Here is a 15179-nt window from a genome sequence, read left to right as displayed (position 1 = left end):
TCTTCGGGCCGGGTGGGGGAACCGCGGGGAGAACTCCCCGCGTGCTGGAAGGAGGGAAGATGTAGCGATAAAATTCTGAAGCTCGGAATCGTTCCGGGTGATATGAAAGATTGAGATCACCATGAGTTTTTTCATAATTTTTTTCATCATAACTATTTTTGTTGAATTTAAAATTTCTACATATTTATTAGAATTGTATACGAATTTATAGTTTACATTATAATTTTTTGATGTTTATAATTATGTACTTATATTATAATTATAAATTTTAAATTATGCTACTTATATTTAAAAAAATCACACAATTTATTTTTGATTAATCGACATCATGATTTAACATGTCGAATGATTTAGAATTAGTTGCAAAATTTAGAAGTTTGTGTCCGATTTTCTTACGAATCTTCATTAATGATTCTCTCTGAACGTCCCCCAAAAAATTTAATTGTCACAATTTATTTCTGTTTTGATTAGTCATATATTAATTTAATTCAATTTTAACGTTCTGTTTAACTCTAACGTTTTCCATCTCTTTGTAAATCTTCAATCAGTAACGGGTTTCTATGCATGTCTCAAAAAATTCAATTATCAATTCGTCGCTTGATTAATCTTGTGGTTTGATCAAAGTTCTGTTTATAATTAAAAGAGTACACAAGATAAGAGGAGGATATAATTTCGCAATTTAGCCCTCTCTAATTTAATACAGTTGATACCACGTCGTTAAATGAATCAAACAGTCGGATTTCACGCTTGAAGGGACACGAAGATGAAGGATTGGAGATCTTGTTACGGAATATGTGTGTCCTGTCGAGTATACTATGTAAAAGCATAGCGCTATCGGTGAGTTTTTCATCAAACACTTTTCAACATGCCACATTTTTTTTTTATTACGTACAGATATATGGAATAACATCAATCGGTCGCCGACGCGACATACATTTGTTTTCAGATCTACAGGCTCTACAGTATGGATGCGAAGAATTATGCACTGCTCTTGCATAAGGGTTTTTAAAATAGCACAACTTCTAATATTAGACGACGACGGACGAGTAGATATAGTCAACATTTCATTTTTAGGGGAAAAGGGCTTTAGATCTTGAATTCGATTGTAATCTAATCGACCAGGGAAGAAATTTATAATATCGCGAGAATATTTTCTCTGTCATGATCTTGCGATCAACGTTCTGTTTACAATTAGAAGATTACACAAGATAAGGAGGAAATAATTTTCGTACTTTGGTCGATTATATTATAATCGATACTCTACGTACACATTTTTATTTATAAGGGACATCTCATTAAATATTCATAACTGACTTGTTCGATCGAGCAGCTATCGAATTCACGTCGTCCTCGCGCTCGTACTAATAATAATCAAGAGCAGTTATTAATTAACGATGATTAATTATTTTAATCCTCGGTGGTGGCCTGCGCAGCATCGAGGATGATCTCGAAGGAGAACGGCTGGAAGCTGTAGCCCAAACCGGAATAGAATTTACTCTGAAATTCCACCCTGAAGAATACAAAAAGCGAGAGTTAGAAATAACGTAGATTTTTGTCAATGAATATTATCGATGTAATATAAATTTATCAATTAATATAATTATACACAAAATAAATCATTTAACTTGATCATATAACAATATATGAAGTCAAGGAGATAAAAGATATGAAGATAAATCAGAAGACGTGAAAGACCTCTCGCGAATGGAATCTTACCAATGTAAACGAAGCGTGTGCAGGAACGCCGAAAGACCTTCCATGAGTACGAGGATGCCTACGGTGAGCACCGCCCAAAAGGCGAAGATGAGGTATAGGACAATGCCGCCATCCCATCCCTCTCTCGCCAGACCGTTTCTCATCACCATGTTCCACAGCACCTCGGACAACTGGGCATGGGCCAGAGATAAGGCCCAGAGACGCAAGTAGGAAGCGGTATGCGACACGCTGCCGAGAACGTACTCGATCGTGTGGATGCCCTGGTGGATGAACACCTCCGTCATGTCTTCTTCTTCCTCCTTGTGACCGCCGCCACTCTGTGGAACACCCCCGCTCTGTTGGAGAGTCCCCATACTGGCCTCCACGTCGCCGTTCTCGGCACCGTGATTGTTGAGCTGGTAGTGCTGCTTTTTACGATCGCGCATCATCAAGACCGGCTTCGCCAGCAGCATCCACGGTACGCAGAGCAGAGCTACGACCACCAGAAACTTTTGCAGGCCGCTTTGACCGCCGTACATGTAGGGGTCGCAATTGCCGACTTTGGTGGCGGGTTTGAAGAGCACCATGTTGATGAAAGTGATGAGGACCGAGGGCGCACAGCCGGGACCATCGATCGGCAAGTTTTTCGGGCCGTATTTGATCCATTTGACAAACATGAGAATTACCATGTAGAGAAACAGCGCCATGAGGAAAATTATCTGCGGCACGAACTCACAAGTAATGTTCATGCGCTTCTTGAAGTACATGTGATTCCACAATCCTACCATCACGCCGAACAACATGTGCAGCACCCCGAAGATGATGGAGATCTTCATCTTGTACGAGTTTTGAAAGATGATCTTGTTTTCCGCCAGCTGCCACACAGGATCCATGCCGAACGGATATGGATAATCGACATAGTCCGTCGAATTGGGATTCAATTGCAGCTCTTTGTTATGCTGTACGGTACTAAGATTGTAGTTTATCATCCAATTAGAGCCGAAGATGTTGAGCGACTTGGAGAATATGTCATTGTAAATTAGACCGGTATACATGGAGAATATGCCCATGAGAAAGATGATGTAACGGCCACCGAAGAAAATATTCCAAATTTCGTTGTCGCTCTTCTTAGCCGCTAGTGGCTTCTCCTTCAGCACCATCCAACCACCGAATAGGAACATGATAAGGCCGTGGCCTGTGTCACCAAACATTATCGCGAATAGAAATGGGAATGTAATGATGGTGTAGGGTGAAGGGTTCATCTCGCGATAAGATGCGACCCCGTAAGCGTCGATCAACACCTGGAACCCTTTCGTGAACTTGTTCGTTCGATTGTACGTCGGCGGGTCTTCAAACGTCTCCATGCGGTTCAGAATGGGAGGAACAGAACTCCCGCTGCGTTCCTGGAGATGATAGAAAGGACATCGATTTTTCATTTCGCAATACAAAGATCAATAGCGAAAAGATCGTTATGAAATAGTGTTTATTGATTACCGTCCCACGTCTTAATGCCAGTTGGATAGTCTCGATGTCCAGGACAGGCACCCAGCATTCGGCGATCAGGCACTTTTGAGTGACGTCCAAGTTGAAAAGATTCAGAGTGTGATAGATTGCCTTGATCTTGCGGACCTTGATGAACCAGTTCTTGATGTTCTTCGCGGCGGCCACGAGGACGCGATGACGATGGTCTTGCGTCTGTCCTAAGACCTGGAAATGAAGATTGCGTCATTAACATTTGTTCAACAAATTTTTAATCAAATTTAAAAGAAATTTTTTTAGTGCATCAATATTAAGAACACTATTTAATAATAATAAAATTGATATAATGGTAACGTGTAAAAAAGATCGATTCAGTGGGCTCCTTATTCGATTCAAATCCTCATCCTATGTTTCGTCTCATAGAAAGTTAATTTGAAGAGTCAAAGGTTTATGAGTAAAAGAATATAAAGTGAATTGTTTCGAAAATCTGAACGATAAACTGTTCAATTAAAAAGTTAATTAATAAGATTGATATAAATAATATTCTTACAGTGTTCAAATCCTCAATGCGAGTCATAACGCCCATAGCCATCTCCCTACGATCAGCTGGCGCTTCCGGACAGGGATACAAGGTCGCCCTGAAGCCCTCACAGATCTTCTTCACGCGAGTCTTCAGCTGATCGCCTTGGAAGAAAATGATGAAGACCGACTTGTACACCTGGTCCCCCTAAATCCATAATTTCCAAGTTAGTACTGGACTCTCCGATTAAAATATAAATTGAGATAATTCGTAAGATCCATTTGGACGCAACTTTATCCTTAAATTCTTCGCTTTAGAGTGGAGCGATACGATAACTTACCGTCGAAGGATCCTCCAGAGGGGTCTCAATCTCCGCCTGGCGCAGAAAGACGTTTCCACGGCACGCACGCCACAGCATGCGCTCGAACGCGGGGATGCGTTCCCTCAGGATGACTCCCGCGACGAAGCTGCTTGCGCGGCGAGACAGAAAACAGTCATATTGATAAGCGATAACAATAGATTGAGAGAGATTAAATATTTAGGGTGTATATGTCGGCAGGTATGTGCACTAAAAAAAAAAAAAAAAGAAAAAAAACTCGCAAAACTGCGTAAAACTCGCCACGATCACGATTTACGGGGATCAATTGTTCTTGCGATGGTTGAAAACGAAGCGTCGTGATGATGATCATTACGAAGACGGTACAGCGAAGCCTTCAATCTGTATCGGTCAACGACTCGATGCGGATTTTCCGTGGTAATTGCCAATTTGGGAAATGATGATTTCTGTAGCCATGGTCCTTCTATCTCTCTCCTTTTCTCTCTTTCGTTCTACGTACCTCAGAGCAACCTTCTGTCAACTATCCTAGGGATCCTTGAGACACTCTTTGAACGACAAACTCCAAACAAACAGCATACGTGTGTGTCACAGGAACAAATCGGGTATATACTCATACGCGGGATCATAATTAAATGCCAAATGCCATAGGATAACTTGCTTGTCAATACATTTTTATCAGGTTGTTGCATATGGAGAGAATTTCTTTAGTGGTCCAAACTTTTCTTTTATTCTCGCAATAAAAGCAATTAAAATTATTATTCTACAATATCCACATATATAAATTTTCTAATAGTCACCTCAGAACGAGAAAAGATAAAGATCACATATACAACGACCTAATAAATTTCTTACGTATAGGTCAAATTTGCGTCAAGCCCTTATACTCTTTTTAACACCATTTAATGCATTTTTTTCTAAATCTTGGATCTTTATATCCTTAAAGGTTCAGATACCGTGATTCTTTGATTCTCGGTTATAATTATCTGTTTCTCGTATAACATTGCGTAGAATATTCGCGTAATGAAAAGCTCACGATTATAATTATAACTTATAACGTTAAATGTGCATAAAATGCGAACTCTGATCCAATATTACTCTCAAACCTCTAAGGATCGAAAATACTGAAAATGTACCGTTCCAAAGATCTAGGGGCTAAAGTATATCGAGGTAGTAAGATACCAAGTATCCAAAGCGTTAAAAAGTTCCAAGAATTCAAACTTCCACGAAACCAATGTCAAAAATTCGAATTCGCAGAGGACAATTTTTACAGTGTTTGCCCGAGCAAGTCAAAATTAAATGATCCAAAAAATCCGGCGATTTTCTCGGAGAAAGAGAAATATCCCGAAAATGGAAGCGTCGAGCTTTTTAAACGCGATTCTGTTATATCTGCGGTAAGGAGGAGGGTAATTTTAAGAACGATCCAAATAATCAAATTTGAAAAGCTCTTTAAAAAATATATTGTTTTCTCCGCGTTTTAATATATAAATTGGTTTCTAAATGTCTTTTAAAAGAGGTTGAACAGTCTTCTCGCGGTTTGAGTGATTACAAACAGACGAAAAAATAATAATTAAAAAAACTTGTTAAACTTGTCTCATTTTTCAAACTACAATCAAAATTCAGGAAGAATTTATTTAGAAAAAAAAAAAGCATCGATCAAAATGTGGCCGATCGCGTAGAAAAGATCAAATATATATGCTGATCCAAGGATGAGAAGGAATATAGATAAATGGTTTCGTTTTATGATTTCTGCACCCTCTTCCTTAAGCGCATGATTCAGAGATGCTCGAATTTCTGCTCCCTCGTCGCGTAAGCAGCGTCGATTTATTCGCAGAATTGATTATCGGCGATTCCTGGAGTCATTTCAACTCTTCGGATTCCTGGGACCGGGAAATGGAAGGAGTAACTAATAATGGGAGTACGTACCCCAGCTGGACAGGGCCAAGGGTGGACTGGCGGGCGATATTATCGTCGCTAATCAACGCGCGTGTCATGGACTCGGTGGGGTTCAAGCCCGCGTGCTCTTGCTGACGACACAACAGACAAGACACAACCACATTAGCCACACTAGACACGACCACAATGCTCCAGCTCGCCACTCTGTCTCTCTCGGTTTTGCGCGGACTCTCCCACTGGTTTCTTTCGTTACCCTCGCTGTCTTGGACGAACCTGAGATATCCCTCGACGGTGACATCTCAATATCTTTCACATGCATGATAATGCCGTGATGTTGTGACAAAATGAATGGAAATGTGACGGTTTGAAACTTGATTAGAAGTATATCATTTCTCTTCCAAGCAAATTAGAAGATTGCTTCATAATTTCGCAACAGAAACTATAACAATTACTTGCATAATGATAGTAGTAGCTAGTACTGTACAAAAAGAAACTGTATAAAATTATGAAAGATTTGATATTTTTAATTTGCAGATTTATTAATATCTTTTCTTATTTTTCTCGACTTTTTATTAACTTTTAACTGCAAGATTCTTTCTAATGTTATATTTTAAGTCTTGAAATCACGTTTAAAGATGATATTGTAGAATGAATGCAGCTTGAGAAGCAGTGCGAAATCATCAAAGACAGTTTATTGCGCCGAGATATCTCAAGTTTGTCAAGTTGTCGGATTAAATAGGAATTGCCAAATGCAACTGATAACAGAAATTAAATATTTGCCAAGTGATAATTGACAGCAAGTCAAACCACGATCGAATGCTCATATAATTTAACATTGATGTGAGCAAGGCAGAAAATATATGTAACTTTTATATATTTCCAGATAAAATTATATGTATAATTATTAAAATTTATCTATAATTACGTAATATAATAAATAAATGTCTCTGAAATAAGTTTAAATAAAAACTTACACATGTATCTAAAACACAAAATAAATTTAAGATATAAAATTTCATATGTATGTAAAAATAGAAAAATTATAAATATGATATTATAAAAATGTTTGCCTTGACTTTTTAACTAATAATCGTGTCATCACCGAGAATTTTTAAAGAGTGAAATTATTGGATAAATATTAGAAAAGATACGTGGCAATTCCCCTATTTATCGAATAATCTGAAAGAAATTCAAGCCATGATTATTTCATTCAGCGATCCTTTACTGTAAGGATTTCATCGAAAAAAAGACAATCGATCGAATTATATTAGAATCGTTGCTAGCAGACTTATCTGATTTCCAGTTTTTTTTTTCTAATCAATTAGAAGTTGATCAACATAATTATTCGCACTGTTTGCATCGTTCGATGCAAAATGTGAAACGGGAACAATTTATTTTTGAGTAAAGCATGACGCAAGCCAAGCTGTCAGATCGTTAAAGGAGTTTCGTTGGTTCCTGTTAGTTGGTTCAGCTCTGAAAACTTTTCGATATTACAATCTTTAAAATTTGTATATGTTTTTCTTTTTAGGATCTTGAAGATTTCAAATTTTTCAAAAATAATGAATTCTTGAGTCGATAAATTCTTGAGATATAAATTATGAAAATATTAATACTAAGAGACACTTAGAAAATTTAGAAAACTGGAAGATTAAACATTTTTTAGTTCATATACATCTTAAGAAACCTTATCTAAACTTAAATTTTTTTGAGATATTCTTCAATATTTGGACATCATATTTTGCGAAGTTAAAGTGTTTCATATTTAAAAAATGCAAATATATGAAATATCGTAATGATTAAGTACATTCTTTCAAACTCTCGAGTCTTGTATTATACAAAAAATTAATAAATCCTAAACCAAGATCCGACGAGGAGTCTTTAACGATCTAACTAATGTTCCACATTGCTTTTGATTAACGTAATAGAAGATAAAAACGAGTGCGGGAGCATGCGAACAAGCGGCACATTAAAAAAAAAAAAACATACAGACAGACAGACAGTCTTTTGTTAAGAAGGGAGAACGTTGTTATACATACCCATGGCCACACCATCATCATTTATTGTTATTTACAACGTTGTATCACTACAGTGAAAAATTATTACAACAATTTTGCTGCGCGAGCGTCGTTTGCCGGAAAGCGAGCGGATCTCGATCGTTTTCATCGTGGATCGAAAGTGTATCTCGATACAGTTTGAATTTCTCTGTTTGAGCGGGTGTTAAAAAAAACAGGTGACTGCATCAAACTGTATCAACTGTTATCAATCGGCGCGATTCCACGCCGATCTTTCCCCCCCCCCCTCTTTCGTAAACGCGCGTCCACTGCGACACGAAGTGGGTGCGGAGAGCGTTTTGTTTTGCACAAAATCGGTTATCAAAGCGAATCATCGCGTTTGTCTTTCAAGTGCGATTCCGATTGCTGAAGCATCCCCGAGGACGAAGAAAAAAGAAAACGGCATTATCTTATCTTCATATTATATGAGAATTAATTGCGCTAATTTGACGAGGTATTAAACAATAATCCGAGATAATGTTTGGAGACGGCACAAGGATGTAGTAATTTGGACGGTCAAGAATTTAAATTTCCAATAATTTTATATAGTCACTGAGAGAAACATGGATCTCTTAGAAGAAGGGATCTTAAAACTGGGAATAATCGAAATAGAAAAATTCTAAAACATTTTTAAAGGGATTCGGATTGACTCGAATGAACCAGAAATTCTAAGGATTTAATGAGAAAAGGATCTCCAGGATATGAAAATTTAAAAATTCTAAGAATTTAAGTTTCTGAGATTCTGTGGAGAGAATCTTAGAATCGAAATGATCGAAACATACAGATTCTCTTAAGAATTGGACACAAGTGAATTCTCAGTGGGGAGAGAAACTCGTCGAGAGACGAGGGGAGCGGAACAGCTCGAAACGGTCTTCGCGAGAGGGTGCTCCAGCAACACAGGGTGCGGCTCCGTTCGTTCGAGCGACCGGGGTCTTGGATATAGACACAGGCAACAACAACGAGGCAAAAAAAAACCAGTTTTCGCAAACAAGATTCGCAAATAACGGTTGATAACAGCTTGCCTGAGCGGATTCCTATAATGTGCTCCTACGGTGTCTGCCGCGGTGTACAGGTGCTGTAATCACAGAACACACTGACGTAGGACGCATCTACTATCTAGGGTCTATTAGGGTGAGTACCGGGCCTTCGACGTAGCGATTACGATTACACGAGGAAGAGGGTTCGGGGAGTAAAAAAAAAAAAGAGAGAAAAAAAAAAGATTCGGAAAGTCCTCGGGATATTTCTTCGATCAATCCTCTTCGAACTCTCTTTCTTTCTCGAACACGTAAAAAAGCACGTAGAAAAGCTCCGCGCTGGGCGGAATTTCAGTTCTGCACCGAAAACCGAGCCTTTAACACGGTATATTTATCGTAGATTAGGGTAATTGTAATTATAACGTTGCAGCATTCTCTTACAGAAAATATACATATGTCAGACGATAATTTCGCGGTAAAAAGCTTTTTTCAGTTAGTTGTATATAATTGATTATTTGAGGTCCAAGATGTTAAGATTTATTCAAAATCCCAGATATTTAAGTTTTCTAAACAGCCGAAAGTCTATAAGAATTCAGAGATGGAGAATCCAATTTTCCAATAAATTCGTTTCAGATAAGCGAGAATAATTCTCACCGACCCGATTTTCCGAAGGTTTTAATTCTTCGAGCGTGTCTCCTCAACTCTTATAAATTATGTTATAATATCAATACCGAAAACTTGTAAGAATTATGTTACAAATGTATACCAAAGACTGTGTTAAACGCTCGGTTTATTCTCGATTCTACGGGACATCTCAGTCCTACAGTACGAAATCGCGTTCGAGAGTACATATAAGAATATTTCACCGGGTTATTTTTCGTTTATTATTTGGCTGCACATTTCCTGACTTACTCCTGATCCTCGGATTACTGATCGGTAAAACGTTGATGCATACTTGTTCGTTTTTCAATAGCAAACGCCGCTAACAAATAATTCTGAAAACTGTTAAAATATAACAAGTTACATAATAGCTTATGTAAAGTATAAAGATAATGCGAGTCGAAGTGAGACGTGGAAGTATGAAGGTTGCATGTGCGGTTAAAGAGAATTGTCAACAAGAAAACTGAGATATACGCTTGCATTTGTGTCGGTAATTCGAGGATCAGCGTTAATGACTGAGAACCATTGCGAAATGCAGTAGTGCATCGGGTTCGTATTTTGCAACGCAAACTGTAGGTAGGCATGCGACGTCATACCGATGACGAGTCTCGATGGAGATTGAAATGCAGAGCGTGGTGATCCGGAATCACCTATCCTAGGCTAAGTCTGGTGGATCTCAAGGACATAAATTCGAAATCTAGGTAAAAGCGCAGTAAGGCAGACGTACACATAAATATAAGTCTAGTATAAGATTAATGTGTAATTTTCAATGTTAACTTACAATAAATGTCAGGGAACTTGGGAAAGCAGCGATAAAAAAACATTGGAAACAATTTGCACGTCAAAGAATCTAAATCTCATCTTAATAACAGTGAAATATCAAAGAAAAGGAATTGAATCGAACGATTTAAGAGTTTTGATATATGTCAGTTATGGACGTACAATGCTTGAAGTTTATTTACAGTCTTTGAGTATCATCTGCTGTAAAAGGATTTGTAACAAAGCGGAACAGCTTCAAAGGGGCGAGGCAGGACGATACTTATCAGGTTTCATCTCGAACGGACTTTGAGAGAATCTATAAATTTCAGTAAGGGACTGAGATCTTGATTTTACATCTGCTCATCTTTCGGGAGGTCTTCGGGAGTCACCACGCTCTGCAATTATAGGGTGTACGCCACACATTAATTACCCGAGCTTGAGAGCCTGGCCGCCGGCGCGGAGGCCCTCCTCACCCAACAGAGTGACTTGCTCTTCTTCACGGCTGGGGTCTGCCATCTGCGACACGACACCTCCATGCTCAGCCTGGCAACAGACACAGGTCACCCCTCTTTCGCCCTATCTCCCGTTCCACTCGCTCATACCAGATCCTCTTTCCTTCTCTCTGTTTCAAAATTTTCTTCAACTCACCGACGCCGAAGAAGAAGAAGAAGAAGAGGAGGAGGAAGAAGAAGGAGAGATCTCTTCCCGAACTCGCGTAGTTTTTGCTCAACGCTAGATCTAACGATAAGTCTAAATTCGTGATGCTTAGCCATAGAGGAGATGAGAGACGAAAAGCAGAGCTCCAAAAATTTGATCGAGATTAAGAGTCGCAAAAAATTTAAATAAAAAGTTCCTCCAAATTTATAAAAAGTAGTTTCACGAAGGACAATTTTCTAAACGCACGGGATATCAAATTATGCAAATATGCTCAGGATATTTTCAGACTGAAAATAAAAATTGGATTTCTAGATAACCGAATCTTTCAGAATCTAAAGTTTGAATTCGGAAAATCAGATGTCAAATGTTTAAAGTCGAGGTGTAAGACTTAAGACATCTACAGATATACGAATTTAGTTCAATAGGGAAGCATCACGAACCGTATAAAATTCATGCAGCCCTAACTGTTTTCTAGTTCTACAATTTAACAATTAAAGTATTGCTGACTATTAATATTGCAACTGAAATAATATAATAACTATAGTAAATTAATTTAAGTGGAAAAACATATATCACACATAGAATAACAATCTTGCTACACATGCTTACATGCAAGAAATTTTATTCGTTAATTCAGTAAAGGCTGATTGACTATTTTCTAAAAAAAAATACGTCTCTTTTTTAAATTTTCATTAAGACATACGACTGTACTAAATTCAAGATTAATTACTTAAAATTTATTTGCTAAAAAAAGATAATTACAATAATTATTTGATATATTTTTCATGGAAAATAATAATTATTAATTAACAATGCTAAATAATTCACATTGATATCGCGTGGATTTCGATAACTCTCTTGATCAGAGAAATTTCAAAAATTTTATTCGAAACAAAATTTCAAAATTTCACAAATTCAACATATCGGACATTATCGAACGAATACGTTCCACACAAAGTAAAAAAAAGCAAAGCAGCCTTTAAAGAATTAGCGCGTACAAAATACAATTTCCTCTCAATGATGCATATTGAACAAATTTCACATAACGTTGCAGACATTAGTACAATTCATGCAGATTGCCATTAATTCATTACTATTAATTGTACGAGGCTTCATGCTTGGCGTCTACAATTAGCTCGCTTATGGAAGTCTTCTGTGGGGGGTTCTAACAATCCTATAGAAATCTCACATCAATTTCAACAATTTTGTGTAGTGTTTTGTACGTATTTCATTTAATGTTATTGATATTTTTATAGTATATTTCTATTGCTATTATTTGCCACTGAAGCTATTTGCTTCTAAAACTTTAGAGAAAATGATGTAAAACTTTCAAGTTATTATTGTCAAAGTCAAAGAGTATTGTGTGTGTCAAGAAATTACTTGAAATTACAATAATCATTTGCGCGTGAATATCTTGTTGAGTAAGTAAATACAACACGTGCAAACATGTTTGTTCCCAAACATGCATTTCACGAATTACGATACATCTCTGTTCTTATGCAAAAAGGAAAACATTAAAGTGAACAGAATGGAGAGGACAGAAGCAAAAAATATGTGTAATAACATTAATACACTAAAATAAAAACGAAAAACGTTAATGGACTAAAATGAAAGAAATGAAAACTCGAATGAGAAAATATTGAAACATTTCAAATATAAAATGGAACTAGGACTTTCAAGATATTACGTGTCAAACAACTACAATCAACGGCTGCGTCTTCGAAGGGTACATTTACAAACTAAGACAGCTCTCAGTTCGTGTGCAGAGGTGTCGGTAAACAAAGGGAACACGACAATATGCAGTCTCTCAAAGAATTCTTGGCTACACACTTGATATAGGTAGATCAACAACAGTTGGTCTCTTCGATCTGAGATCAAACATTAAACACAATCGAATATATATATCCGTACGAGATACGCGACGGTACTGGACGTAACTCTCAAAGGACGTAAAGGGAGACAGGGCGCAGCGAGTGACTTGTGTCCTTTGCAGCAGTGGCTTTTGGTTAGTTGGCAACACTAACACATTAATAATCCTAAAATCACTCAACAATATATATGATTAGTAACGGTAACAGAACGGTGGACATTCCGATATCTGACAATTCGTTAGAGGTGGTTAGCGTTCGCCATCCTTATCTCGTTGGTCCTATCTCATCTCGCTGCTCTCTAAGCAACTCCGCTGCATTCGCATAAAGTTGCGCAAGCTCAAAGACAGGCCTCTGTGGTATAACTAATTCGCACAGTCCTTCAGCTTTTCATGCATCAGAAAAAAATTTCGCTCAGTCCGTGGACTCATTTGCTCTTTCGCTTTTTAGTACGGCTATCCTTGAATGCAGCTTTCCTTTCTTCACGAGACATCGCAAGATTGTCACTTCAACGAGATCTCCTCGTGCAAAAAAGTCCTTTCAAATTTTTTATAAAAATTTTCTAAATTTTTTCTTTGGCTGCCAAAAATGTACAACGCACGCTAAAAGCATTAAGCAGATTTACGAAGAAATCCCATTAAGGTGATAGTACGTTTCACACTGAAGCGCATTAGTTGACACTAATCTTCTATATATTCAGAAAGAAAAAAAAATCGCGTCGTTCACGCGTCAATCGATTTACGGAAATGTAAGCCAAACAAATATAAGGCTGTACAAATGTAACTTGCGACATTAAACTTTTTTACAATTTACATCTCGCTTCTCCGTGCGAAAATTTAATTGCAGCAAACAGAGCAGAATGAATATCCGTTCGGCGTACGAGACGGTCTTGTATAAGCCGAATTAATGACTGGCGCTTCGTGCCAGAGCAATCGCGATTGCTGAGAAAGAATTCTTATATGTCCATCGCGACTCGACATTCAATAACGAGTGACATTCGCTGATATTTACAGCCCAATGCGAAGGTTCTTCCCCAAACGAGATTCACATCCAAATTTTTACAAGAAACGATCGACAGACTAGGGTGACCAGACACGCTTTACACATTCCACTTTTTACAATTCCATTGACAATATCGTTTCATTCCTCGTCATTCCTCCTTTCTGAAAAACATATCTGGAAGACTGCCCTCGAGTGCCTCCTTCAGAAAGTAAATTTACCCCGATTCTCTTACGCACATATCCGGATCGTTGAGAAATAAGGATTTGCGCTGGCGGCGACTCACCTCGTCGAAGAAGACCTGAGTCTTTCGCAAGATGTGCTTGAGCTCGGTCAGCTCCAGGAAGTTGCGCTTGAGCGCCTCGGCGTTCTGATTCACTTCCCGCAGCTCGTTCTCCAGCTTCTCGAAGGTGGCCTCCAGATCGATCATCTCCCGCGGCTGCGGCGCCTCCGGATTTTCACCGGTGTCCAACATCGGGATGCCGTCCTTCTTGATCTCCTTCTCCAGGTAGCGCAGCTTGCGCTCCATCTCGTCGCAACGGCGCACCTCGTTGACGAACTTCCGTTGGAAGGCATTGACGTCGGGATTTAACTGAAATGAGAGACAGATACGTTGGCGCAAGGGTGACGGAGTCGTCGTTATAACGGAGATAAAGGCGGAGATGAGAATTCATTCGACGACCCGCACGACTACAACTTTGTCCAAAGTGTCTATAACCGTTGGAAAATTTGTCGGATTATAGTTTGTAAAGAGGTGAAACGAAATCGCGCGAGAAGGGCGATTACTCACGTCGCGAAACTGCACCAGGCCGAGCTCGCCGAGCTCGGATACGCAGGCATACGCGGCCTCGCTCTGAAGGAAGAGCTGACACAAAGTCATCTCCTCGCTGCGAAAGAGCGAGCCCATCTTCGTGGTTGGAATTAACGTGCCGCGGGGACGATCGAATGGATCTTATTCTCTACGTCTCCAAGTGACACTTCATCCGCCTTATCGCAAACCCTGAAACTGCGTGGCCGTGATCAGCCGTGATAGTCAGTCGCGGGCCAGGGCCGGGCAGGCACCAGGCACGATCGATCGATCAGTCACGTCACGAGTCACGAGGTGCGCGAGCGCGAGTCACGTGGTAGGGGTGACCTGTGACCTCGCTACACCCATCATCGCGACCGCGATGCCGTCGCCGTCGCGCGGAGATACGAGGGAAGCCCCGCGAGAGCCCGGGCCCCGGGGGAGGCCAGTTGGACGTTGGACTGGACAATTCGCGTTTGACTGGAAGACAAAACGCTATT

At 39.1% G+C, this 15179-nt stretch overlaps 1 protein-coding gene across 4 annotated transcripts; it reads right to left on the bottom strand.

The window, feature by feature from the left end:
* Window positions 1-857: 857 nt before the first annotated feature.
* On the bottom strand, window positions 858-14992 carry Vha100-1 (V-type ATPase subunit a family protein Vha100-1). Of its 4 annotated transcripts, none has more exons than XM_077406666.1 (8): window positions 14683-14992; window positions 14179-14484; window positions 10799-10911; window positions 4035-4161; window positions 3725-3901; window positions 3190-3402; window positions 1717-3098; window positions 858-1510 (listed from the first exon to the last, which is right to left on the bottom strand). In XM_077406666.1, exons 1-8 carry the CDS (start codon window positions 14797-14799, stop codon window positions 1408-1410), a joined length of 2538 nt encoding a protein of 845 aa, XP_077262792.1. In that variant the 5' UTR covers window positions 14800-14992; the 3' UTR covers window positions 858-1407. The 4 variants fall into 4 exon arrangements, with proteins under 4 accessions (XP_077262792.1, XP_077262795.1, XP_077262793.1 ...); XM_077406669.1 differs by lacking the exon at window positions 10799-10911 and adding an exon at window positions 8998-9050; XM_077406667.1 differs by lacking the exon at window positions 10799-10911 and adding an exon at window positions 5955-6055.
* Between the last annotated feature and the right edge of the window lie 187 nt (window positions 14993-15179).

Source organism: Temnothorax americanus, unplaced genomic scaffold (genome assembly GCF_048541705.1).
Source record: "Temnothorax americanus isolate GAGA-0224 unplaced genomic scaffold, ASM4854170v1 Scaffold21, whole genome shotgun sequence".
In the NCBI taxonomy this organism is placed as follows: Eukaryota; Metazoa; Arthropoda; class Insecta; order Hymenoptera; family Formicidae; genus Temnothorax; species Temnothorax americanus.
Note: the sequence above shows the minus strand (reverse complement) of the source record. Positions and strands in the feature narration are given on the sequence as shown.